The sequence below is a fragment of the Dioszegia hungarica genome (genome assembly GCF_025882075.1).
Source record: "Dioszegia hungarica strain PDD-24b-2 chromosome Unknown MKK02contig_15, whole genome shotgun sequence".
Taxonomy (NCBI): domain Eukaryota; kingdom Fungi; phylum Basidiomycota; class Tremellomycetes; order Tremellales; family Bulleribasidiaceae; genus Dioszegia; species Dioszegia hungarica.
The window spans coordinates 246,976-271,962 of record NW_026515772.1 but is presented as its reverse complement, the minus strand read 5'-3'; the positions used below and the strand labels follow the sequence as shown (position 1 = coordinate 271,962).

Below are 24,987 nucleotides of genomic sequence, written 5' to 3'. Positions count from 1 at the left end.
GTTCGGTAGGCCTCGCAGCATCGACAGGACAAGTCCAGCGCGTGTCCTCACAGTGAAAGTCTGACGAAGAGATATTGTTTGTAGACTTAGCGCGGATTCCAAGGCCGATGGTCAGAATATAGTGAGAGATAGACCTCAATCCAGCTAGTATAGACATGACAAAGCGTTGGCAGCCAAGATGAATGATCCAGATTCGTCCTCCACTTGGCACTCAAGATTCCCCATTCAACCTCGCCAGTCTTCCCTCGAGATCCTTCATCCGCTTCTCCACCGCCGCCCAATTCCCCAGCGCCTTTCTGCCGCTCTCCTCCACCCCTTCTTGCACACACTGAACCACCGCCTTAAGCTCCTTGACTTCCTCCCCTCTCCTCGCTCCCTCCCCTTCTAGCTTCTTCAGATCCTCCACCACCCTGCCTGCCTGTGTATGCAAGCCCGCCAGACTCCGCAGTCTCGCCATCAGTGGGGGGAGTATAGGGAGGAGCGGGTCAAGCCGAGGTAAAAGGGCGAAGAGGGTCTGCAGCTGGGCATGTTCCGGAGCCGATAGGGCGAGGGAGGAAGGAGGAGCGGCGGCATTTTGTATGTGAGAGGAAGGTGTCCGCCTAGAAGACGCAGCGGCGCGGTCTAGGTCGACGAGGAGGAGCTTCAGGCGGCGGGATATAAGGTCGAGATGGCGTGGATGGGAGAGGACGGAGAGGAGGTGGTCCAGCTTGGACAAGGAGGGCAGGAGGGGTGTACCGGGCGACTGCTAGTCAGCGAGGTCCGGGCAGACACTACCGGAGACATACCTGATCCAAGCCTTCTCCACTCGTACCGATCATCTCCTCCAGACTGGCCAGCCTTTTGTCCAGGTCTGACGCACTCGCTCCGCCTCCAGCATCGTGTCCGTTCACCTCATCAACACCGTCGCCAGACTCTTCCGCTTCCCCTCCATCTGCAGCTTTGCCCACCGTCAACCGCCTGAGCCGGTCTTCTATACCTCCAGAGCTCGTTCCTTCCACTTTACTCCCTCCATCTTCCTGATCGAGCACCTCGAGCCGCTTCCTCAGTCCCGCCAGCTCGCCGACCAGATCCATCCCCTTCCTAGGTGGCAGCACGGACTTTCGCTTTGCCGGCAATTTGCTCGTGCTGGCGCCTGATGCCGAGCCCTCTTCTTCCCCGGCGAATTTCTCGATTGCGGAGGCCGATACCTCCTTCTCGACCTCTTCGAGCTCCGCTTTGAGCCGGCGTATACGCGCAGCGGGCGTTTCACGGGGACGGGAAGACGAGGGTCCTTCGGATGACGAGGAGCTGGATGAGCGAGATAGAGGTGGGAGGCCGAGCTGATACGACCCATCTACGCATGTAAGCATCTGCCGTCAGACACCTTACATAGTAGACTACCCCGGTCAAGACTCACCTTTTCTCCTCGTTCGGCCAAACGCCTTTTCCACGCCACGACGACCCGGGAGGGCTGACTGATCGATACCCTCTGACACTGCTCTCGGTACATCGTCGTCGTTCGCGCCGTCTTGAGACTAGAGCTACGTCAACACACGTCGCACTGTACGACCCAAGGGGGAATCAGCTGGGTTGATCGCAACTTACCTGCCGAAGGGACGCCTCGGGCCCATCCGCCGTTTCAAACACGTCCGGCGCGGTATCCTGCCTCGAGTCAGCTCCGGGCTCCGATTCCAGCTCACGCAGCTCACTATGTCGGGTAGGCCGTGGTACTTGCTCATCGCTTCAGCTATGTGAGAGGATGTGATCGACGCCAAATAGAGGCGCGAAGATGGTCCAAACGCGCGACGTGTTTCAGGTTGAATTGCTGACGTAACTACAAGTCGCGCTTTGACTTTCGACGGCCCCGAAAAGGTCCATCCTCTCATGCGTTTGTACTTGTTCCTTCCCGTATCCTGCAATAGCAAGGCTTGCTACAATATGCCGGTGGATGAGGTTACCTGTGAGCTAGAGTGTCACCTGAGGTGACATTAAGCTGACCCATAGTCCCCGCTGAGCGTCTCGTGATCTCGCAGGTCGCGGCGCCCACCAACGCACTCGCAAAGGCCATCAAGTGGAAGCCCCTGTAAGCCTTCTTCCTGCCTTATTATACCTCAGATACAGCATATCTGACCAAGTAGTGATGGTAGCTATGAGATGAGCCTCTCGACCGCAGCCAACAAGCTGAGGCTGCAGTTGAACAAGGGCGGAAAGCCGGTCGTAAGTCATGTCAAGCTGAAGCAAGTGAAGCTGACTCTTAAGATCACCGCCGTCTTTCACAAGCTTACGCCTCTCCAGAAGAAGGCCTCTCATGCGCCGCGGCTTCAGCATGCCACTAACAGGATGTCCTTCCGCTACCCCTCGTCCCCGCATATGGACAACGGCGTGAGTGCGAATAGCCTGTCCCTGCGACTGAGCTGACCCGATAGCTGTCTGAGAGGTTCCAGATCAGTCTTCAGTCATTCTCGTCCGTCCAAGATGCCGTACGACTCCTCGGTCCCTTCTTCTGCGTCATGCCATCTTCTTCGGCGTCGCAGTCGCAATCGCAATCCCAGTCACAGTCGCAAAGCAGCAACCCTACTCCGGCGGTCGAGACAAAGAAGAAGCGCAAGCTCCCGGAAGAGACGCCCTCCAGCGCGAAGAAGGCGAAGGAGACCGCTCCGGACGATTCTCCCACCGAGCCTAGCGGTCCCATCAATGAGTCAGCTTCATCAAGCGACAAGGTACAGGGCGGAACCCTTCAACCTCAGCTTTCGGTCCTTCCTCAAACGCCCGTTCTACCGATGCCCGACCCACCAGCTGCATTGAAGAGCGAATCTCAGCGCAGCGGAGCGACCGAAACACTTCAAGACACACAATCCGCGGATCCGCATCCTCGACCGGAAACTTTTTCTATCGATCAAGTGAGAGTCGATCTTCTTCCTCGCAGTCCTCTCGTCGACATTGCGACTCCTCCTCCCTTGCCGGTCGGTGCTTCAACTTTGTCCCTCGAGCGCGGTACTCTCATGGACATCTGCGACCTCGCTTTCGGTAGCGGCTTCGAGGAGATTGAGGCATTGAACATGCAGTACCAGCCGATGATGACGGACATTGAGGAGAGGATCGAGGCGGCGAGGATTCAAGCGGATGAGGAGGAGTTTGGGGATGGAGGAGATGTGAGTGACGGGCTGGCTAGACTTTGACGGAGCTGACGGCTAGGTTTCGGCCGAGCTCCAGGCGATCTGGGACGGTGCCCCAGCGCACGGCGGGCTGGGGCATCTCACGGGGGCGACCGATCAGGAGCTACTGGATTGGATGGAGAGTGGGGAGCTGGATGAGGACACTATCCGCCTCGTAAGTTTATTTACTGGTGAAAAGTTCTGGGTGCACATCTGACTTCTAGTGCCATCGCATAGTCGCTGTCGACCATTACCGCCACCAGCGCCAACAGCCCTACCCGTCACCTCCTTACGAAGGCACTGCGCCTTATTATCAAGCATACCAGCACCTTCAAGCCCCCGGCCCGAGTAATGCCAGCTACGGTCACGACCCCGTCCGCACCGCTCATCAATACGACTCGTCCCTCACCCACTTGCACCCGGCCGCATCACAGCAATTCTACGACCCTCATCAAGACGGCCAACACTACTACGCTCAGGAAGACATCGACGATATCGACGACTGAATTGTATACACCTGTAGTATAGCACGAGAACGATGTTGGCAGTCCATATCATGACATGTTATATAGTGTATAGATCCAATCTGGAGGGCGACATACTCTCATAGGGCTACAATGCGCTTCTATCTTTCCCGACGGCGATCCCTTGATTCTCGTCGAGGTGATCTGGATCTTGACTGAGCCCGCCTGTCCTCTTTCTCCCTGTCTCTTCTTCGGTCCCGTCTCCCAACATCCTCCTCGCTGTCCCCTTCAACCCCCTCTGGCTGCGGCTTGTACCTCAACTTCCCCTCACACCGCCCACACAGCCTGACCTTCACCAACGCCTCCCTTCTCTCCCCCGCCTCCTCATACGCGAACGGCAGCTCGAAAGCTCGCAGACTCGGCGGTGGTCGCTCTTTTCGCCGCCGTTTCCGTCCGTCCCGGCTCCGATCTCGCTCGTCAGATTCGTCGTCTGAGCAATCCTCCCTGGACGCAGCTGGACGGTGGTGGCGACATCGTAATGAGCCGCATGTGTCTTCTCCGATACCCTCGACGACTTCAGGGGCGGTCCTCCAGCGTAAAGCAAGCCGTTTTGATTTGTAGTGCTTCAGGTCTATCTGAGTGTATCAGCCGCGTTACAGCCTCCGTAGCAGGCATAAACGTACCAGGGCGAATTCTTTGAACAGCTTGGACTCGTACGCTCTCGCAAGGCGCTCTTCCCATGAGACGTCCCCGGCGGTCTCGTCGTCACGGATGAAGCTGCCAAGTCAGATTCGACGCAGACTCGGCCTACTTTAGCAACTCACCAATGATTCTCCTTCAGTACATCCCACTCTGTCCTCTTCTCTCCTCCGCCTCCGTCGGCATACGCATCGCCATACCGAGCAACGACCTGTCGCTCCCGCTGGAAGACGTTCATGCCCCCGTTGTTCGGCCGCAGCCGGTCGACGAGACGAGCGGACGAGCCGGAGCTGGGCCCGGCCGAAGAGCCCGCGTCTCCGTTCCGATGACCTGATAGGGTCGGAGGGCCAGATACGAGCGTCCCGGAGCGTTTCCAGCTCATCTTGAAGCTCTTAGATATGGAGGTGGATTAGCCATGAAGATCAATGGTGGACAGCACTGAAGGAGCGAGCTGGTCGCGGTGATGAATTCGAGGTTGGGTGGCAAATTACGTACATCGGTCACGCTAGCGTTTTTTCAGTGCAAAATTGAACCAGCCTTTGTGACCATCATCCGTCCATCGACAAGCCTCGCTGACACCCATCTGACAACACAAGCATCTTGACGCACTTCAAAGCGTAAATCACCGATACATCCAAAGCAGACCTTCACATCTATCAGACAAAATGGGCCGTCTGCGTCGCTCCAGGTCAGCCAGCGGCCCCCCTTCGTTTGCCCTAGTCTACAGGGTTACATTCGGGCTAGCGCTGACTAGCAGGACTCACCACGCTCGTCGAGATGTGCAGCGTGCTGCTCGGACCAGAGTGAGGACGAAGGATCTGGATCAGATCCAGGATGATCTGAGGATGAGCAACCGGGTCAAGTTGGAGAGCCAGCCGATCGATGAGGATAAGCCGGGATTGGGGCAGCACGTAAGTCATCATCCTGGCTCTGCACACTAGTCACAGGTCGAGATAGAGGGGCAAGGTGGAGCAGACATACTGGTGAACTTTATCTGCTTGGTAGCAAAGGATATGCTGCTGCTTCGGCACGACTATGGGGAAATCCGCTGACAGCTCAGTACTGTGTTGAATGTGCCAAGTGAGTTGATCCACATTCTGACCTGATCGTGAAGCCGCTTGATCGCTTTACCGAAGATTTGGAGTTGTGTGCTGATCAAAACAGGTATTACGAAACAGATCTGGCTGTGAAGAACCACTTGAAGAGCAAAGTGCACAAGTGAGTCAGACGTTCATCATTCATATCCCTCTTGTATGCCTACAACCAGTCCACCATTTTCATAATCCATATCCCCCTTTCCATCCGCTCAGGACAGTCTCCTGCCCCTGCCTGACTTCACCCTGCTGACTACCAGGCGCCGCCTCAAGGAGCTCCGAGACCCCGCCTACACCGTCGCCGAGTCCAAAGCTGGCCAGGGTGTCGACAACAAGCAGAGGGGCGTTGAGGAGGTCGTCAAAAAGATAGAAACGATGGGTGGGATGGAGGAGGACAAGGCTTGAGCGCTGTTCGTTTCGAGCAGTTCCGTTTCAGGGTAGACAGTCGGTGTTGTATAGTATGTACGAGGTGTTTATGGCTGGTAATTGAATGGGATATCGCGGTGTCTGGTCCTGAGGGGAGGTGAGATCGTTTATTCACGTAGCTACGAGGCGTAGAAAAATACTCTGGTCGTGTGGAAGGGAGTGGGATATGTAGCGAGGGGCCTATGGTCGGGAAACAGTGGTAGAGCAAGTAAGAGGAGGTGTTAGGGTATCGGAGCGGGTAGGGCGTGGATTCAGAACAACCACACATATCACCAACCCCTTGTGAAGTCAGCGAGGCTCGGACATGACAGTATCGGTCCTGGAAGCAAAGGGACTGGATCTGCTCACCCGATGCCCTGCCGGCAGTCCATCGACCTTCTCCAAAGAACACCCAGGCCGACTTTGGTAAGGGGTCGTGTGGATAAGGCTAGTCACAAGGTCGATGAGCGGCTGTATGAGCGGGGCACAGTGCAGATGTGGTACATAGGCGAGCTACGCCTCCATTCTGTTCGGCTCGAGAGGAAGAAGACGTCCATACAGCCAGTCTGGCCGCTAAGAGGGACTTTTGGGGCCGGTCTGGCCGTCGAGCCTTCCACTGGCTGACCATGATGTATACTCGACCCCTCGACCCCCACAGCCGCTTGAGAGTCACAGGAGCATGAAGGGGTGTCTTCAGGGTCATCGGGGACCGTCACAGACGTAATATAACGGCAAACAGCGCCGAGAGGGGCAAAAAAATGGCCCAAATACTAAATCCTTCATATCTCCGTCAGCTTTGCTCCGATTTCATTGCCGTTTGGACAGCAAATAGCGACCCATTGGTAAAGGGGTATTATATATCCTTCGGGCTTCGCCGCTCGCTTCTGTCGAAGTTACTGGATATGGCCCGCGTTCGAGTCGCGGATGGGTCCATTTTTGGCTTTTGAACATGTTTTTCTCCTCGACGGCGGCGAATCCCGCCTTTTTTTCGACAGATTCTTGAAGCCCTGCATCTCCTGCGTCTGCCAGATACCATTTGTGCATGGGTTTCATGGTGCGTTCCGACGGTATGAGGCAAAATGTCCAGGGAGGTATGAGGTGAAGATGGAAAGTATGTCGAGGGGGCTGGACCGGGTGTGGCTGGCTCGATGGCTGTTTTATCACCTCCAGACTGTTCATATGGGTTCAATGCATACGCAAAATGACTTTGGGGAGGCACACGCATGTCCTTTCGGCCTCCCCGGAGGGACAAAGAAGCCTTGGGTGTGCCGCCGCGCAAGGGATGAAAAGGCGGACGAAAAGCCACTTGTGCCGTAATTTTACGTTACGCCACATTCCTGCATTTCACAGTCCTTTCACCTGCCGCTATCAACTTGAGGGTTGGTCAGGCCTTGCCTTAGCCCCAGTATGCCAGAGGTAGCGCTGAGAGAGCATATTGAGCAACCCGGGGAAGCCCCAGAAGCCTCAGAGAGATGACAGTATGATGATCTGTCACGGAGTGTGGTGCAGGGGCCACAGGGACCTCTGGCTAGGCCGTTCGGCCATCCCCGCCCACTGCCTTGAATCAGTATTTTGAATGGGTATACATGCTCTTGATCCGATGCGACAGTACCGTCTGACAGCTAAGAGCATACGCTGAGACCTCGCCACCCGCCGCCACCCATGGCGCCACTTTGAAACCCCTGGCTCGCGTTTCAGGTCACGGAAGCAAAATGGGTGAGCCGTTGCTCCTTGCCACTGATTGCGAGCGCGAAACCGTATCGTTTCTCCATCATCCCTGCGCATCGCACATACAGCTATAGCTATGTCAGAGCAGCACTCCGAAGCCATGATCCCACTCCCCATCGACAAGTCACTCCCTCTCGTCGTCATGGACTGCATCATCCAACACGCAGTCCGGGAGGCCGACAAGCCGACCGACATCCTCCTGGTCAACAAGGTAAGGCCTTCCTTCCTTCCCCATGCTTCTCCCCTGTCCTCTCAGGGATAAATAGAGCTGATCATAATCAGGGGTTCTTCCCTGTAGCCGCCCGCGTCCTCTACCACTCCCCTGTCATCATCACCAGACCCGACTCCTTCTTCGAGCACGGCGGTCGCGTACCACCCCCGGGATTCCGGAACATGACGACCTCAGACCTCGTCGAGCGAGGCTATTTCAAGTACGCCGCCCTTCGAGCTGTGCGCAGTGTCAGCATCGTCGACCCTGCGACCCTTACCTCCTTCGACCGGTACTCCTCATACATCTTCCCCTCGTACGCGACATACCCTCTCTCCTCAGCCGCGACCATGGCGACCATGCTTCGATCGCGCAGGCTCAACGAACCCTTGTACCAGCTCTACCGTTGTCCAGACGCTATACCCTCCGGAGTCATGCCAAACCTATCGACGGTACGGATAGTTGCCAGCGACTGCGCCAGCGGCTGGAGCAGGGACGCCTACCAAAGTCAGCGCACGGGCCTCGTGATTGAGCTTTACAACAAGCTATTGAAGCGGACGCAAGCTCAATCATGGTGTGTGTCCCCCGCTAGGATCACGATCTCACACACATGATAGATTGGAGCGGTCAAGTCCGTCGACCCCCCTTCGTTCCGCCGGTTCTTCACCTTCATGAAGACTTCGCGCGCTCCGCCCCATACAAATTTTCGCTTCGTATCATTCCAGGCGGCACCACGTTCATTCACCTTCACAGCACGGACCTCGGTGTAAGCGGATCTCTCACCACGGAAGAGCTGTCGATGGCCTTCCGGATGCTCGGGTTTAGCATCGGGAACTCGTTTATCAGTCACAACTACTACGATCCCTCGCCTACCGAACAGCGGGCCAGGATGGACCGTACTCGCATTACCATCAACGCCCCGCTGCCCTCGCTTGCAACATCGTCGACGGCCTGCGAGGTGCGCCGAGAAATGCAGGGGGCTTTAATCCGCGGGATGATAGAGGACTCCGCTTGTCGGGATGAGGAGATGTACTTGCGGGTCGGGGTGGAGGTGAGGCTTGGCCCTGAAGGCGATGCCTGTCAGGTCTGCCTGGGATGTGTGTAGAAGGTGAGTCATCCTGAGTGGCTCTCGATTGGCAGCAGCACGAGCTGACCTAATACAGCTTCGATAAACACGTTCAGTCCCTCGAAAATTATCAAGTAGTGTACGCGCAATCATGGTCGGCTCACGGGCGTTAATAAGGGAAGCTGAAGAAGGCGGCAGTAGCGTCAGAAGAGCATCATCATGTCCGATGTATAAAGTATATGCAGACTGAGTGAGTAGATAGTCCACATGCACGTACGTAGCTGCTACCCCTGACTTGGTGACTCGACGACGCTGCCTGGACCTCTGCAAGTTCTGTCTACCACGTGTTCGGAGCTGATCTCGTGTCGCATCAGCTCATTGCCCCATATCGTATACTGATATGTTCGTCCATGCTATACGCTGAGAGGAAGCCCAGCGCAGCCGCCCAACATACTGGAGGAACAAGCTTGCTCGCTGGAAGTCGGACCTGCGCACGGATCACCGGCTTTAGCGGGCCGGAGAGCGGGCCGGTGCAGCTTAAGCTTGCGGGGAGCTGCGTGGGGAACCTTGAGAGTGCAACTTCAACACAAAGATCGATTTTGCCTCGCTGCAGACTCACAGAAGTAGGAGCACCGCTCGCTCAGTTACGGAGCACGATGGACTACCGCCCGCCCTACTTCAATACGATCCTCCGCCAGCCATATCCCGGCAGCGCCGGAGGAAGCGATCAGACCCCTTCGAACGCCTCGGTTCAAGCAGGACAACATCCCAGCTTCTCACCCCTTCCTAGGATCTACAATGGTCCATCAAGCCTGGATCGCATACTCCAGTCGTCTCCAGGCACCCAACAAGGGGCGTACGGGACGGATCACGGTGGAGCGGGGTCTACAGTCTCGCCAAAGGTTGAGGAGGGGTCTGGACAGGCGTCAGGGAGTCAACCGCCAAAGCGAGGGAGCAAGGCTTGTGTAGCTTGTGAGTTGTAGCCGCAGAAGCTCTACCAGTAATGCTGATTTACAGGTCGGAGAGGCAAGAACAGATGCGAAGGGGATCCGACCGGCCAAAGTAAAGCCTGCAAGCGATGCCTCGCGAACGGCCTGTCCTGCGTGTTTGAGAAAGCGTCCGACAAGCCCAGTGCTCGTGGTCGGGTGGCTAGCATAGGCGCTACCGAGATAGTGCCAAGCGAGGCGGAGGGGTGAGCACCTGCAACGACTCTGCTGACATTAGACGGGTTCAACGATTAGAGCAGACCGTCAATGATCTTGCGCATGGGCAACATGCTATTCACGGAGCTGTATGTACCTGCTTGGACCAAGGCTGATATACAGCTCAATCGTATCCTCTCCATGCTGCCTAATTCGAACGCCATGATACCTAACGACGGAGCAGTGTCGACAGCGAGCATCTTCAACTCGGTGTCACCGCCATCAGTATTTGGCTCTTTTGGTCCTGTCTCGCCTCAAAACCATGCTCGCGGTCGAGCTTCGTCCTCCTCGTCGCGACCTGTAGCACCTCAGCAGTTTCCAAAGCTTCCTGGCTTCAAGCCTCCGGTAAGCCTCTCCTCCACGCTTACGGCCAATGCTGATGAGCGAGAACCACGAGTTTGGTACCTACGGTATAATCCCCCTCTCCTCCGCGCCAGGCTCGCCTACCCACTCCCGTCACTCTCGTTCCTCCTCCTCCCACTCTGTCGGATCGACAGATGCACTCCCTCAGGGCTCGTTGACCGCGCCCATCCAAGCCCTCGAGACGCTCGCGGATGCTGCCAAGCACGCCGCTGGGCTCGCCGCGCAAGGTATCGACGATGCTCCGCTCGCTATGGACGTTGAGATGGGATCACAGGCGGAGGGGTCCAAGAAGCGCAAGCAGGTCAACTTTGACAAGCACATCCACCTTCGAGTGCGGAAGAAGACCAAGCCTGATCCGACCCCGCGCAACCCGTTCCCGGACGTGGTCACGAAGGGTCTGGTCTCAGATACTGAGGCGCGGGAGCTGTGGGATATGTGAGTCTACCTAGGGATTGAGCTGACTGTAGATTCTTCACTGGATGTCACTACTTTGTTCCGCTCTGGGACAAGACATACGACACGTACGAGACCTATATCGAGCGGACTCCTTTCTCAACGAACGGTCTCCTCGCCGTCGCTGCCAAGATCCGATCTGGAAACGGTCGCCTCTCGCAGACGTTTCACGCCTGTCTGGAGGAGGCCCAGGGGATCGCTCGGAGCACATTATTCGGGCCGATCGTGCGGAAGGAAGCTGCGATGGCGATGTTGATTCTGAGCGTGTGGTCCCAGAATGGCTGGCTACCTTCAGGGTGAGTGTAGACCGAGGTCACGCTGACGATAGACACGCACTGCGAATGGCGCTGGACATGAACCTACATAAAGCGCTGGATAAAATGGCGGATGGGACGGATACGAGGACTGAAGTAGAGGAGCGCGATCTGGGTGAGTCTGGAATGTGGGCAGGACTGATCGCCAGTGGTATCTGCGAGGATCTGGATGAATTGCTATCTCAATGACCATCTGTGAGTACAGGTCGAGGCTGCTCTGACGATGTAGTGTCAGTCTTGGTACCGGAAAGCCACTATTACTGCGCGATGACTCGTCTGTCAAGCACGCTAGGATCTTGTTGTGAGTCACGCTGTAGGCTTTATTGACGTCAGAAATCATCGGATGGCATCGGACACGGATATCCGCTTGGTCGCCAGCATCGAGCTTGTCACTCTTCGAGGTAAGCTCAGGGGTGCGTCGCTAGAGCCAAGCTGACCACCAGTCCGAGTCGTCGAACATCTCAATCCCCTCCACGGCAAAGTCGACACCCAAACAATCTCTTTTGTCCGTCGCATCTTCGCCGATCTGCAAGGGTGGCAACGCGAATGGCTCGCGGCCCACCGACAACGGTATGACGAAACGCACGTCCTGGTCAAGCTGCTCGAAGCGGAGATGGTGCATGCTCAGCTATGGACGGTGTGTGTGGCACTGAGGGGTGTTCAGTGGGACAATCTGGCTGGCGACTCGAGAGAGTTGGCGTTTCAGGCGAAAGATGCGGCGCAGAGGTGTTTGGAGATCTATCTCCGTTCTCAGAACTTCCGGCAGCATCTGAAGTGTGAGTACAAGTACAAAATGAGCTGATAATAGTCGCGACGCATGATCAGCTCGTCTCGGTGGCTTTTGCGGCTATCTTTCTGCTGAAAATGTGAGTCCTTCCACCAGCCGGGCTGATATCCAGGGCACTGCTATACCCCGACTCCGTCTCAATGCCCACCCTCATCGCCGAAGTCTCGGAGGTCTCGCACATGCTCGCCAACGAGTGCTTCGCTGAGCGCTACGCTCTGACCCTCCGCCTCATGCTCGCCAGTCTCCGCCGCAAGACAGGCGCCATGTCCACCGTTCCTGGAACACCTCGACTCGCTCCCAGCCAATCGGGCGACAACCTACCATACGACCCGAATGGCTTCGCACTCCTTAATAGCGGAGCTGGCGGGCTGGACAGTCTACTGACTATGCCTCGGGAAGCATCGGGGGATGGAGCAGACTTTGGCGCGGGAGGGAGCGGGTGGAACTTTGATCAGGAGCTGGAGAACTTTTCTTGGCCTACCGAGTTCAGTCCGAGTAATCTGCCAGTATGGCTCCAGGATGGCGTGAGTTGGTTTCCCATGCGGTGCGAATTGTGCTGATAGGGAAGAATTGTGCGGATCTAGGTTTGCCGCCAGACGGCTCGGACTCGCTCTTCCTGCCTCCTGAGTAAGTGTTCTTCCTCTGTCAAGCAGAGCGCTAGCTGATGCGCCAGGCTCGCCAACATGTTCTTGCCTTCCGGATCCTATGGCGCAAATCAGTTTAGCCTCCCGGACTCGGCGGACGTTGGAGCCGAAGCTTGGTGAATGAGGATATGGTGACGACTGTTGCTGTGCGGATTGCTGGTGAGGCTTCATGCAGATGACTTTTGTGACATAGTTGTGCCGCTCATCGTGTTACCATTGCGAGCTCTTCCATGTACACTGCGAGCATCGAAGGAGCTGAAGATGAGGAGAGACATTACAGGCTACGTCTATCATTAATACCTTATAATCGCTCGCGCAAGATCTAGATCGATCAGTAAGCGTTAGTAGTGACCTCCGTGCGCGGGAATAATGAGTGGACCGCCCAGTGACGTATGGTACGAAGCAGCGAGGTCCATTTCAGCCTCATGCCATGGCCACTGGCCAGCACTACTGGCCAGGCTGACTCCGTGGAGCTCCTCATACCGCGGAATGCGGGGCCGAGGTAAATCTCGATCGCCGAGCCATCTCGGCATCTCGGCATCTCTCCGATTCGCCACTATTCGCCACCCAAATACGGCCGAGCCTGCATCGCTCCAGTCTAAAATTCCAAGCCTTCCAAGACGACGATGAGATCACCAAGCAAAGGTGCGCGTCACTCGGCGACGAAGACGTATATAGGCTCAATATGCTCATACGATCTAACCACCGCCTCTCAACATACCATCACAGTCTCAAACTTATCACTGAAAGACAACCACAATGACCAGCCAGACACGACGCGAGTCAGATATCACCATCGCAGAGCTAGCTCGTGTGCCCGCTTCTCGGGCCTCTGTCGCTGCCCCTACTGCCACACAGACAGAAGGACCTCCGCCTATGGTTCTTCATCTCGATCGGCTTCGGCGGAACCGGATGCCGGAGAGCGAGGTCCAAGCTGAACCTCATCGGCCCAGGCGATCCTCCCGGTGGTCCGTCCTATCGACCACACCTACGGTCGTCGAGCCCACTGCAGCTGCAGCTCCGGCCGCTCCAGAAAGGACGGAGCCTCGGCGCCCCACCATCAAGGAGGTCGTACGCAAGCATCCTCGGAATATCACCTATGCGTCGATCCTCGCGGCGGCATTCATCGGGATGGTGGCGGGCTGGGCGGTGTATCTGAGCGTGAAGCGGACAGGCGATGCGCGGCAGGACGCATATCGGGGAAGTTTGGTGGTGAACGGGCTCTTTGTTGTCGTGTGAGTGACATCGTTGATGCTGAGGGCAAAGCTGACTGTCAGCCTCATCATCCTCTTTATGCTCAGCGGGCGGCAATTCCTCTTCATCTACCGTCTTTTCCGTCCATTAGCACCCCACCAATCCCCCTCACTCCCTCCATGGCTTGTCGGCCGCCCTCCTACCTACCGTGAGGCGCTACGTACAGGCGGAAGAGGAACGGGCGATGTGGAGGATGGGATCATTGCGCAGAACGAGTCGCTGCCAAAGTATGGGGAGACGATCGGGTCAACCTTGTTGGCGAGGAGTCAGAGCAGGGGCGGGGCGGTCGAGATGGCGCAGGTTGAGAGGGCGCCGAGCGCGGAGGCGACTGTACAGGAGGGGCAGGTTGCTATTCCCGTACAAGTCGTGGATGAGCCGGTCGCTCCGCAGGCGGATGTGGGGTCTCAGCGGGAAGCGGAGGCAAGGCAGATCGAGGAGGCGCGGAGGTTGCAGGCGGATGTCCCGGGGTGCAGTGTGGCGAATCGAACGTTACCAAGCGGAAACGAGCAGGAGCAGTGGGAGGACGTTGCGCTGGATAGGAAGGTCAGGGATGAAGAATCTAGATAGTATAGCTGTCGTAGCATCATGTAGCCTTGTACTGATTGATTACAGATTCAGAATCTAACGATGTGGTTTATACCTCCTGCATGATCCTCCTAACGCCCTGTCGCAGGAATGTCAGATTGTACTCAATACCTCCTCTTCTACTTTGCCAAGTATCTGTCCGGAGCAGAACGACTAGTGCGACATCTCTGCTGGATCAGCGACGTCCTTCACTCGCAGATGAAGTACTGACGGTGTGAATTGCCACAATGACAGGGTAGTGTTCGGCGACAGCTTTGTCGCTTGGGTCATCCACTGCTCTGAGGGATCTTCCCTGTCCCACCATTCCAGGTCTTCTCCGTCCGCATCGGCTGTTGGTGGCTCATTGCCTGTCTGCTCTGAGGCTTGTCTCAGTTGTCTGAGGGTCAGCTCGGGTGACAGGACAGACCCACTTGTAGAGATGGCGGAACTGTAAGAATCTGCTCAGATATTCGGTGACCTGTTCCAGCGTCGCATCATTCCGATGTCTGTTGTCGGTAGCGAGTACCACCCCAGAACGTATATCGAAGAGATACGAGTTGTCCATGCCGGATGTCTGCCATCAGCAGGGTACACGACGTAAAGGACAAAGACTCACCTCAGTAAAGTTTAACAATAAGCTTTCTACCGCCGGCAGCATCTCCATACACCCCTGCAGAACCTTACTCCACGCGTCCCTCAAACTGACATCGTGGATACTAGTCATCTCGAAGCGCGTCTCGCCCATGAGGTGGTTCGTGATTGCCTGCGTGACAGACTGGTCGGAAAAGTTGGTGTTGGGGTCGAGGGATTGGAGGGTGTGATAGGGAAAGTCTTCGAGGTCTTCTTGGACTGTCCGCTGGATCTCGGCGTAGTTTTCTGGTCTCAGCAGATCCCAGGGGTAGACTTACCTCCTCTATAGTCCTCGGACAGCATTTCAGCTTTGTGAATGAAGACAGCAAACTTCATGCCAGGATTGGCAATGTATGCCTTCAGCATGATAGTGACGAAACGATAGAGCGCTTCGTGATAGGTGTCGTCTTGCTGGCGGGTCAGTCTCGTCCGGCTTAGCAATACCCTCGTCTTACCTGCATATCGATGACATAAACTAGTGTCGAGAAGGACTTGAGCCCGCCTTCCAGCTGGTCCACATCAAAGTTTGGCGGTGTATCCCATACTTGCAGCTGGACTATCGAGCTGTCATGAGCTAGACTCGTGAGAATAGCCTCACTTGTAGTTGATCTTCTCCACCTTTTGTGTCACTCCAAAGAACGGTACGTCCTTGACAGGCACCTGCTGGAAAACTGTCTTGATACAGCTCGACTTGCCGGATCTGCCACATGAGCTCGGTCGAAAGGAATGAGGTGCTCCGGCCTACTTTCTCGAGCCGAGAACAAGGATATTTCGCCTGTGTGGTGCCCCTTCCTCCGCTGCTGGCTGAACCGAGCGTGGCTTGGATGACTCGCCTCTTGACTCCATGCTAAACAAGGGGTGTCTTGGGTGATAAGGAGAGGTTGAGGGGGCAAGGGCGGTATGATGGTGGTGAGACATGTGCTGATGTCAAATCGCTGACGTAAATGGCTAGATTAGGCTCTGGCCCACGGCCAGGCACGACCCCAATCGATGACCCTGAATCTGAATCTCCCTCACAGTCACACTCCTCACACTCTCGCTATAACTACAGCTCCTTTATACCCCTCAACGGCTCCAGCAACGGCTATTCCCCTCTACTGGACACTACCAGCGACACTGGGAGGACTTGGGCCGTCCAACTGAGCCAATCCTGCGAAATATCGCACCAAATCTATCGCGAGGAACCCAAAATCCCCCCGTTTGCCGCCCCAAGCGCTGATTGCGGCTGGGTGGCTGGGCACCCTGCTGGGACCTAGCAGGCCGATCTGCGCCGAACACAATCTACAATATCATGCTTAAGACCTACCCACAAGGTTCATCTGGACGCGCGGGTCATCAATAAGGTCAGTGGTCAGAGTTTCAAGGCGTGGGGATACCAGAGCTGAATCAACAGGTTTTTGCGGTCCCCCTGGCGGGCAAGGTCACCCAGACGGCGTACATCATCTTGATATCCTGCTGGATCAGATAGTACAACTCCAAGATCTGCCCATGTGGCGAGATGTCGACGGGAATCTTTGACCTCGACGAGGACCGAGAGCAAACGCCCACCGCAACATCCCATGCGGTGAGCAGTGATGCTGCGACCGTACCATCGCGACCGGCGTCTCCGACCTCGCCGTCCGGAACCGACTCAACTCCTACACGTACCCCTTCGACCACTTTACAACTCCCCCAATCATTCCCATCTATTCCTGGCCATCGCCGGCAAACCGCGTCGTTCGCAGCCACTACCCCCTCCTTCCCCTCTCCGCTCGCTCAGGCCATCACGGTCCCTCATAACTCGGATACCTCGTCCTCCAGCTCTCACTCGGATGACGATGAGCGAGATGCGGGGACAGGGCAGGACTCGCCAGCTTCTGGCGGGAGCGGTACACCTAGATTACGGGCGGGAATGATCGACCGACCTCGGACGGTCAGTCCCAATCCCAGCCGCCAGAACAGCAGAGGCGGATCGCCCTCGTCTACGGAGAAGTCGGTCTCGCGTCCGCCATCGCCCTCTATGAACCGCCCTTCCAACGCCCTCACACCCGGATCCCTGCTCAACAAGGCCAGACGGTCGACAAGCGGCAGCTTGGCACCGCAAGCCATAGCGGGCAGTCAGCCAACCAATATCCCATCTCCCCTGCGTGATTCACCACCCCGTATGGGTCAGCCTATCAAGAATGTATCGGCGCCCACGCGGAGAATGGAGGACCTGTCTCGCTCGCAGAGTAAGGGCCACTACCGCGGTCGAAGTGGGTCGGGCTCATCGTCCGTTGCGCCGGGCTCGGGCGTCAGCGCCACCGGGTCCAGTCCGCGGAACAGTGACTCGCCTGAGCTTTACCCCATCGATACCTCAAGCCATAGCCGGTCAGGCACTGGCTCGCCAACGGACACCAGGGGGAACACGCTCGGGCTTGGGTTGGGATGGGGAAACTGGGATGGGTCGTCGGGGTCAGGATCGTCGTTTGGCAGTAATGCGCATCATGGCGGCAGGGAGGAGTTCTCGAGGAGTCCCAGGAAGGATCATGAGAGGAGTCAGACCTCAGCCGCCAGCAGGTGAGTCTAAAAAGGAGCAAAGCTGACGTTAGTCCTCAACGACAAAGGCGCCCATCCGAGTTTCTCAACACCGCCACATCTGCGAAACCCATCAGCGGGCGACAGTCTCTCGGTGCTGTCCCCGTCGCCAATCTGTCCACCTCGGCTTCGATGATTTCCCCCTTGAACCCTCTCCCCTCACCCTGGACTTCCACCAGCTCGGACTCATCCGCCTTCGGCTCACCCAATCAGCCCGAATCCTCCTCGGCCGCTTCTGCAACCAGCAATGGTGCTATGCGGCTGAATCGAGTCCCGACATCGGTCAAGCTGGCCACGGAGCTGATGAAGAGCCAGTCCATGGCAACTTCCAGCCCAGCCACGCACTCGGTCGACCTGCCGCACACGCCGGCCCAGTCGGCGCCGCAGCCAAAACGGGATACGTCCTCCATGCCTCCTCCTCCTCTACCACATCCCAGTGTACTGGATCTGGGCAAAGGCAAAGCTACACTCTCAGTGCCGAGCACACCCGGTGCCGCAGCGGCTACCCATTCCCTCGACACCCCCGCATCCACCCTCGGTCCAGACTCGGCGCGTCTGGCTCAACAATCTCGAGTCCCTGCTGAACAAGTCTCGGCGGAGCCATTCTTGACCGTCGGAGCGCGACACAATCGGTACCGGACATCCATGCACGAATCCATCTCACAACCTATGGTCCTCGACGAAATCACCAAATCTCCTCCCCAGTGGACTCCGCCGACGGCGAGCGCGGCCACTCTTGGACGGTCGTCCCCGTACGGCCTCGGTCTCGATCTACCCTCTTCCCGGCTGCTGCAGCCTCCTGCAAATCTCAGCGGCAGTCAGACACCCACCGGCGGACTTCCCTCGGGTCGGCAGCGGCTACGGTCAAAGACGGACAAGACTTTGCAGATGGATCTGGCTGGCTTAATCCAGCTCGGCGACGCTGCAAGTCATGCCAATATGATCATGCAAAGTCGGCAGGCCAAGCTCCAGCGGTGGCGGCCGAACTCTGCAGGGAATGCGACGGGTTCAACCGAGAAGCTCGTTCCGCCTCCATTTGTCCGCTCGACCACCTCTGCCTCCCCGGCTATGCTCGCGGCGCCACGCGAGGATAGACACGCGGCATGGGATGTCGAACAACCAGCTCGGGCGTCATCGTTCGGCGAGGACCTACCTCATTTCCCCGCGGCGATGGGCGGGTTGGGCAGTCCTCATTCAGTGTCTACTGGTTCAGCAAAGACAGGCCTGCCAACTCTGGGCGGGATGGGCATGGAACGGCAGAACAGTGCCGGAGGAACCATAGGAGGAATAGAATGGGTGGACTGGTACGACTGCTACAAGCGGTACAAGGACCAAAAGATCCGGGCCGAGGCGCAGGCGATGCGGGAGCAGAACCGGATCCCGGAGGATCGTCCGGTCGAACATTCGGACGTCTCTGCTCTACCGTCCAATTCGGTCAGCCCCACCACCAGCGTGATGGAGGGACCCCCTCGGTTGCTCGGGCCTCCGCCACAAGAGTCAGCCATCGCACTCACGCCCACTACCAGTCGGGATGATCAGGCGGAGCGGTCGTATCAGGGGCAGCGTAAGCGGAGCTTGTCCCTCCGCTCCTCCTTGTCGGTCGCGGATGTCAGATCTGCTCAGCGCAAATCGAGCATTTTCGAGCGGCCTCGCCAAGCTTCTGGCGGATCGACGCGATCAAACGATACCGGCAACACCGCCGCGGTCAAGCGCAAGAAGAATCTCGTCAACAAGATGGAGGGGTGGTGGAACGCCGTGAAGTCCAACTTTGTCCCCGAATCTCAGCATCCACCACCGTATCGGTCGTCCAACCTCGCTCGGGATCGAGGACGGAGAAACCCCTCCGCACCGGCCAGTCGTCGGGGTAGCGGTACAAGCCCCATCAGCCAACCCGCTCCCGTCATGCTCGCTCCGGAACCGATACGGGAGGCGCAGCCTGTGTTGCGGAACGCCGCTTCGCACGCCGAGTTCAGGCCGCGGGCGGAGAGGGAATCGCCAATGCTGGTGTCGACGTCGGCGGATCTCGCTCGGGTCGCTCGGAAGGCTATGCTACCTACACTCCCGGCGCTCACACCGGAGGAGGAGCCTACATCGAGGGAGAGCCTGGATTCTCGAAGGCGTCAGCCCAATCTCAGGCTCGATCTCGACTCGAACGTCCTGTCCAGGCCACCGGCTCGGATGCCGGCCAATTCTCGCAGCGGTTCCGAGAACAATACGTCTACTCAGCGGCCGAGTGAACGGACGTCCAGATCGTCTTCTTACGGCCCGCTCTACGGTCCCGGTCTCACTCCAGGCATCCCAAAGTGGGATCTCACTCCTTCACCCATCGTTGCGGTCGGCTCGTTTACCGACGATCAGCTGGAGAATCGGCCGGTCGCACCGGGGGCAGAGTTGACGGTTGCGTCAGTGCGCCGGCACGTCCGGCGTCGTCTCAACGCGGCCAAGGAGGTGTGCGACTACAAGTTGCGGGAAATGATTGCGACGATCACCAAGTTTGCCGAGGAGCAAAAGGGGACAGTTGGAAGGCCTTACGAGGACTCGGAGGACTACTTTGAGTCGATCAGCGACAGCGCATTGGTGGATGCGGAGGAGAGCGATGGGGAGTTTGCCGAGACTTTTGATGGGCTCGGTCCAAGAACAGGTGAGTTCTTTCTTGTACCAAGCTGATGATAGTTTCGTCGTCCCGTGGGCCTAGTCGCAGAGCGTCTATCTCCCGGCCGGTCGGTACCAGCCCTAATCGCCGCATGAGTATGTTGCCGAGCAGCCCCAGTCGACCCAGGCGCCGCACCAGCACCGTGCCGAAATCTGTCAATCAGCGGGAGCGGATGCGGTTCGACTTTGCGGGTCGCGTGCACTCAGCGTCCAGCTCGCGGTCTACATCCCGGTCTCGCTCGCCCATGCCCGCCACGCGACCGTCCCCATCGGACCGGCAGTTCCTCGGTGCTCTGCAGGAGCTGATCGTGCTTGCTACGGACGTACTCGAGGCATCCATCAATCAGCTCATCGCCAAGCCAACCATGTGCTCGGATGTCATCCAAAAGGCGCAAAAGGTCGGGCGGAAATGGGACGACAATGATAGCTGGCCTGGGCGGAGCTGGTACCTGAGCATCCTCATGGAAGTTGCCAAGCTCTCCCAGGTACTAGACTGGTGGGAGGCCGAGAAGGGGTTCTGGAATTTTGACGCCGAGGAGGTGGAGAATGAGCCGCTGCTCTTCGTCATGAAGCCGCATCAGGAGGGACAGGAGTCTCGAGCCGCCGCTATGCTCAGCCCGCTCTCGCAGCCTCAGTCATCGCCTCTGACATCGACGCTGCAAGTACCGGACGCGCCACCAGAGCTCATGCTCGAGGTGGCTAGCCCAACATCGCCCTCCGTCCCGCCTATCACGGAAACGCCGACCCAACAAGCGGCGGAGAATCTCAAGATTTTGGCGGATCACGCAAAGAGCGTCAATATCGTCATGGAACTGAGTCTGCAAGGGGAGGAGGTCCAGTATATCAACGACGCCATTATGGAGGTCACTGGGTACGTCTAAAGTATGGCTAAGCTAACAGTAGTCGTGATCCCGATGATGTACTCTTCCGTCCCATTACCGACATTCTCGCACCGGCCGACGCGTCTACCTTTGCCGAGGCGACCCAGAAACTGCTCGAGGATGACAACAATACGGTCCAGCTGCGGGTGCGGCTGGAGCTGCACGAGCCGCCAGACGATCGGAGTCAGACCCGCGCCCCCGGGCCCATGTACATTGAGCTCGAGGGCGTCGGTATGCTCATGCGCGAGCTGGACGCTCCGTCGCACACCATGTGGGTGCTCAAGCCCGTGCCCGCCACCCAGACCGAGATGGCCGAAACTGCCTTCCCCAAAGACGGGCGGATCGCTATCGAGGGGATCCTCTGCCGGATCTGCGAGCGAGATATCGCAACCTGGTTTTTCGAGAAACACAACGAAACCTGCGATGCGGTGCATCGGCTCGAGGCGGAAATCACCGAGGCGGACGAGTGTCTGCACGATCTTCGCAAGACCGTGCTCAAGCTTAACGCGCAGCTGGGCGGTCCGGACGACGCGGCGGCGGAATATCAAGGCGTATTGTTTCTGGCACTCCCAGAGTCAATTTTGGCGGGTGATAATGGCTTGCCGGCGCAGCTTCAGCTGGTCGAGCGGAGAAAGGTCACCCGACAGCATCTTGTGGATGTTGCCGAGATCCTCCAGGCGGCGGTGCAAATCGAGTCTCCTTCAGTTCGGGAGGAGGAGACCGATCTTCCCTTCAATCTGCAGCGGTACCTGGATCGCGAGTCAGAGGACAAGCTATCTCGGATCACCCGCTGGCAGCGTCCGCCCACTACCGACCACGCATTGGCGTTGTTGTTCAATCACGTCGAGGATCAGCTTCGGCGGAAACACAAGGCGGTCGCTCGGATGCAGAGTACAATCCGGTATTCGGAGAAGACAAGGCACGAGTGGGAGGACAAGGTCAATCAAGTACTGGGCGAGCAGGAGACTAGCGGGTCGGATAGCGGGTCGGATACTCCTGCACAGGCGGATGTCTCCATCGCCACGGTCACCGAGGCCGATCCAGGGGACTCGCCACCTAGTCATCGGAAGATAGCCCCGCAGGCTCGTCTACCCGTCACTTTGGGTCATTCGGGGCGGCCCAACACCTCGCACGGCGAGTCCGGCATTGGCACGGTCCCACCTACTCCTCTCCATCGCTCGGACCCTCCCACACCCGCTGATCCGCCCATGTCGGCTCCTCTTCAGCCACAACCCCATCCTCCGCCGACTCTGCTCAAAGTCGACCGCATATCACCCCGCATCAGCCCTACCGAGGGAGTCCGCTCCCACGCCCGCCGCCCATCCAAGGCGTTCCGCGACATGCCGCTCTCCCCTCGTATCCCCTCGGCGGCGCTCAATCGCGGCGCACCGCCATCGATCAAAGATTTCGAAATTATCAAGCCCATCTCGCGCGGTGCTTTCGGATCGGTCTATCTCGCCAAGAAAGTCGCCACTGGTGATTACTTTGCAATCAAGGCGCTTAAAAAGTCCGACATGATTGCAAAGAACCAGATCACCAATGTCAAGGCGGAGCGGACAATCTTGATGAACCAGGCGACCTCCCCCTACGTCGTCAAGCTCTTCTTCTCGTTCCAGAGCAAGGAGTACTTGTACCTGGTCATGGAGTATCTGAACGGAGGGGATTGTGCTGCGCTGGTCAAGACGCTGGGCGGATTGCCTGAAGACTGGGCGAGAAACTATATCGCAGAAGTAGTTCTGGGATTAGAGTACCTGCATGCGAGGAACATCGTCCATCGGTGAGTCTGACGGCCGACCTAGCTGACTTTAGTGATATCAAACCGGATAACCTCCTCATCGACTCGAAGGGCCATCTCAAGCTCACGGATTTTGGTCTTTCGCGCATCGGTCTTCTCAACCGTCAGGTCGCCGGACCTCGCCCAGCATACCTCCGCGGTACCTCCTTGCGCGCGCAGGGGCGTCCATATAGCGCACGCACCCAATCCATGTCCTCGACTAATTCCCCCGCCATGTCTCCGGATATCCCTACGCAGGCCCGTCAAGGCTACTTTACCTCACTCAACGACTCTGGCTCGGCCGACGAGTCCAGCGGCTCCGAGTCGGTCAACGTCATACCCAAGCATATTCGGCAAATGTCCAAAATCTCCTCCAATCTCGACACCCCCTCCGTCAGCAGCCGGGAGCCACCCAAGGTCGTAGGAACGCCAGACTATCTCGCTCCCGAAAGTATCCTCGGTATCGGGAATGATGACCGGACGGTCGATTGGTGGGCGCTAGGCGTCGTGCTCTACGAGTTCATCTACGGTGTTCCCCCCTTCCATGCCGAAACTCCCACTCAGGTGTTTGACAACATCGTGTCTCGGCGGATCGACTGGCACGAGGACGAGATCGAACTCTCGGCTGAGGCGCGGGATCTTATGGACCGCCTCATGTGCTCCAATCCGGAAGATCGGCTCGGCTCGCGAGGCGCCGAGGAGGTCAAGAAGCACGCCTTCTTTGCCGAGCTGGACTGGGCATCTCTTACCGAGGGCGAAGCTAGCTTCATCCCGCAGGTTACGGACCCGGAGTCGACCGATTACTTTGACGCTCGGGGCGCTGTACATGGCTTCCACGATGAGGATGCTCCGCAAGTCCTCAAGGTGGAGAAGGCGGAGGTCTCCCCATTGGCGCTGGAGGCGATGGAGCAGGTAGCGGAAGACATTGCGGCGCAAGAGGACTTTGGGATGTTCAACTTCAAGAACCTGCCTGTTCTCAAGCAGGCTAACGACGACATGATCCGGAAACTACGGGTCGACTCGATGGTCCCCATCGGCCAAGCGCTGGATGCTGCACTCGCGGTCAATCCTAAGCGGCTCTCGAAATCCCGAGCCAAGCGGAAGACGTCGGATCTGGGCGGCTCACAAGGTCCTCCTTCACCTACCACATCCAACTCGTCCGCCGCGTCCACTCCGTCCCGCTCGTCTCCCGCGCCGACCACTCCATCCAGTATTCCCCCCGTCCCCCTCATGCCCCATCACCTCCGTCGTCCTTCCGAGCTCAACGCTCTCGACCGGGTCAAATCGTCGGAGGATGGCGATCTGTCCCGCCGAGCTTCCGCTCCTTCCCGCCTCAGAGCTGGATCCAATGCTAGCGTCGTCAGTGACCGCAGTACAAGCATGGAGCTCTGGCGGCAACGGCGGCAGGTCTCTCTCCAGTCGGACCATTCCCAGACGGGCTCGGGTTCCGGCTCGCAACCCAACAGCTCGTCCCCCTTTGACAGCCCCGATGTCAAGGGGCATCGGGACGCGGTGGTCATGGACAGGACGCTTGATGTCCTCATCGCGGAGGATAATCCGATCTCGCAAAAGATCCTGGAGACGCTGTTGACGAGGATGGGGTGCCGGTGTATTTGTGTGGAGGATGGGCCTCAGGCGCTGGCGGCAACGATGGGGAGTATACGTGAGTCTTGCCTCCCCTAGATATCATGAGCTTGGCTGACTTCCAGGTTTCGACGTCATCATCTGCGATATACATATGCCGGTGGTGAATGGAGAGCAAGTGGCGCGTATGATCCGGTCAACCAATAACCACAACCAAAACACACCCAGTAAGCCACTTTTCGCGGTATGAAGTATAGATCTAGCTGACCCTGCAGTCATCGCAGCCACGTCCTATGAGCAATACCAAGCTATATCTGAAGAGGGCACACTATTTTCCGCCGTCCTCGCCAAACCCGTCACCAAGACCGACCTTACCCGCTGCCTTGCCAAACTCGGTTTTGTCCTTTCTTCCGGTAACGCTCAGACTGATACGTCTTCTGGATCTCAGTGATTTCGCCTCTCATCAACCTTTTGATTTCTCGGTATACATCTGGTTCTCATCATGAAATGTAGCATAGTCCATACTTTTTT

General features: G+C 57.6%; 9 protein-coding genes and 1 pseudogene across 10 annotated transcripts; 7 read left to right on the top strand and 3 right to left on the bottom strand.

The window, feature by feature from the left end:
- Positions 1 to 211: 211 nt before the first annotated feature.
- Positions 212 to 1,718, bottom strand: MKK02DRAFT_37985 (uncharacterized protein; the record flags this gene model as incomplete). Its single annotated transcript, XM_053089872.1, has 5 exons — positions 212 to 742; positions 786 to 1,333; positions 1,397 to 1,514; positions 1,585 to 1,641; positions 1,689 to 1,718. The coding sequence occupies 5 exons, from the start codon at positions 1,716 to 1,718 to the stop codon at positions 212 to 214; spliced, it is 1,284 nt and encodes a 427-aa protein (XP_052944231.1).
- A 199-nt stretch (positions 1,719 to 1,917) lies between these two features.
- On the top strand, positions 1,918 to 3,640 carry MKK02DRAFT_37984 (uncharacterized protein; the record flags this gene model as incomplete). The annotated part of the gene is made up of 7 exons (XM_053089871.1): positions 1,918 to 1,939; positions 1,984 to 2,062; positions 2,118 to 2,196; positions 2,239 to 2,361; positions 2,406 to 3,131; positions 3,175 to 3,309; positions 3,359 to 3,640. 7 exons carry the CDS (start codon positions 1,918 to 1,920, stop codon positions 3,638 to 3,640), a joined length of 1,446 nt encoding a protein of 481 aa, XP_052944230.1.
- Positions 3,641 to 3,759: 119 nt separating this feature from the next.
- MKK02DRAFT_16774 (folate-sensitive fragile site protein Fra10Ac1-domain-containing protein) lies at positions 3,760 to 4,679 on the bottom strand (the record flags this gene model as incomplete). Its single annotated transcript, XM_053085685.1, has 3 exons — positions 3,760 to 4,221; positions 4,282 to 4,375; positions 4,423 to 4,679. 3 exons carry the CDS (start codon positions 4,677 to 4,679, stop codon positions 3,760 to 3,762), a joined length of 813 nt encoding a protein of 270 aa, XP_052944229.1.
- Positions 4,680 to 4,962: 283 nt separating this feature from the next.
- MKK02DRAFT_28192 (uncharacterized protein) lies at positions 4,963 to 5,796 on the top strand (the record flags this gene model as incomplete). Its single annotated transcript, XM_053087507.1, has 5 exons — positions 4,963 to 4,985; positions 5,055 to 5,208; positions 5,358 to 5,377; positions 5,462 to 5,515; positions 5,652 to 5,796. 5 exons carry the CDS (start codon positions 4,963 to 4,965, stop codon positions 5,794 to 5,796), a joined length of 396 nt encoding a protein of 131 aa, XP_052944228.1.
- An 833-nt stretch (positions 5,797 to 6,629) lies between these two features.
- Positions 6,630 to 6,728, top strand: MKK02DRAFT_t5 (annotated as a pseudogene). The gene has a single exon. The product of its transcript is annotated as a tRNA-OTHER (tRNA).
- An 872-nt stretch (positions 6,729 to 7,600) lies between these two features.
- On the top strand, positions 7,601 to 8,346 carry MKK02DRAFT_37981 (uncharacterized protein; the record flags this gene model as incomplete). The annotated part of the gene is made up of 2 exons (XM_053089870.1): positions 7,601 to 7,735; positions 7,807 to 8,346. The coding sequence occupies 2 exons, from the start codon at positions 7,601 to 7,603 to the stop codon at positions 8,344 to 8,346; spliced, it is 675 nt and encodes a 224-aa protein (XP_052944227.1).
- Positions 8,347 to 9,454: 1,108 nt separating this feature from the next.
- Positions 9,455 to 12,681, top strand: MKK02DRAFT_16872 (uncharacterized protein; the record flags this gene model as incomplete). The annotated part of the gene is made up of 15 exons (XM_053085699.1): positions 9,455 to 9,770; positions 9,816 to 9,990; positions 10,023 to 10,089; positions 10,124 to 10,345; positions 10,389 to 10,798; positions 10,831 to 11,112; positions 11,145 to 11,245; positions 11,280 to 11,325; positions 11,360 to 11,431; positions 11,464 to 11,531; positions 11,574 to 11,906; positions 11,939 to 11,996; positions 12,030 to 12,441; positions 12,486 to 12,544; positions 12,591 to 12,681. 15 exons carry the CDS (start codon positions 9,455 to 9,457, stop codon positions 12,679 to 12,681), a joined length of 2,712 nt encoding a protein of 903 aa, XP_052944226.1.
- Positions 12,682 to 13,320: 639 nt separating this feature from the next.
- On the top strand, positions 13,321 to 14,382 carry MKK02DRAFT_28190 (uncharacterized protein; the record flags this gene model as incomplete). The annotated part of the gene is made up of 2 exons (XM_053087506.1): positions 13,321 to 13,796; positions 13,839 to 14,382. 2 exons carry the CDS (start codon positions 13,321 to 13,323, stop codon positions 14,380 to 14,382), a joined length of 1,020 nt encoding a protein of 339 aa, XP_052944225.1.
- A 67-nt stretch (positions 14,383 to 14,449) lies between these two features.
- Positions 14,450 to 15,855, bottom strand: MKK02DRAFT_37978 (Gtr1/RagA G protein conserved region-domain-containing protein; the record flags this gene model as incomplete). Its single annotated transcript, XM_053089869.1, has 8 exons — positions 14,450 to 14,567; positions 14,612 to 14,776; positions 14,811 to 14,953; positions 14,996 to 15,255; positions 15,288 to 15,420; positions 15,465 to 15,573; positions 15,608 to 15,709; positions 15,755 to 15,855. 8 exons carry the CDS (start codon positions 15,853 to 15,855, stop codon positions 14,450 to 14,452), a joined length of 1,131 nt encoding a protein of 376 aa, XP_052944224.1.
- A 3,165-nt stretch (positions 15,856 to 19,020) lies between these two features.
- On the top strand, positions 19,021 to 24,907 carry MKK02DRAFT_16939 (uncharacterized protein; the record flags this gene model as incomplete). Its single annotated transcript, XM_053085707.1, is given in 6 exon segments — positions 19,021 to 20,194; positions 20,212 to 21,088; positions 21,121 to 22,875; positions 22,908 to 24,535; positions 24,582 to 24,683; positions 24,732 to 24,907. The coding sequence occupies 6 exon segments, from the start codon at positions 19,021 to 19,023 to the stop codon at positions 24,905 to 24,907; spliced, it is 5,712 nt and encodes a 1,903-aa protein (XP_052944223.1).
- Positions 24,908 to 24,987: the final 80 nt, after the last annotated feature.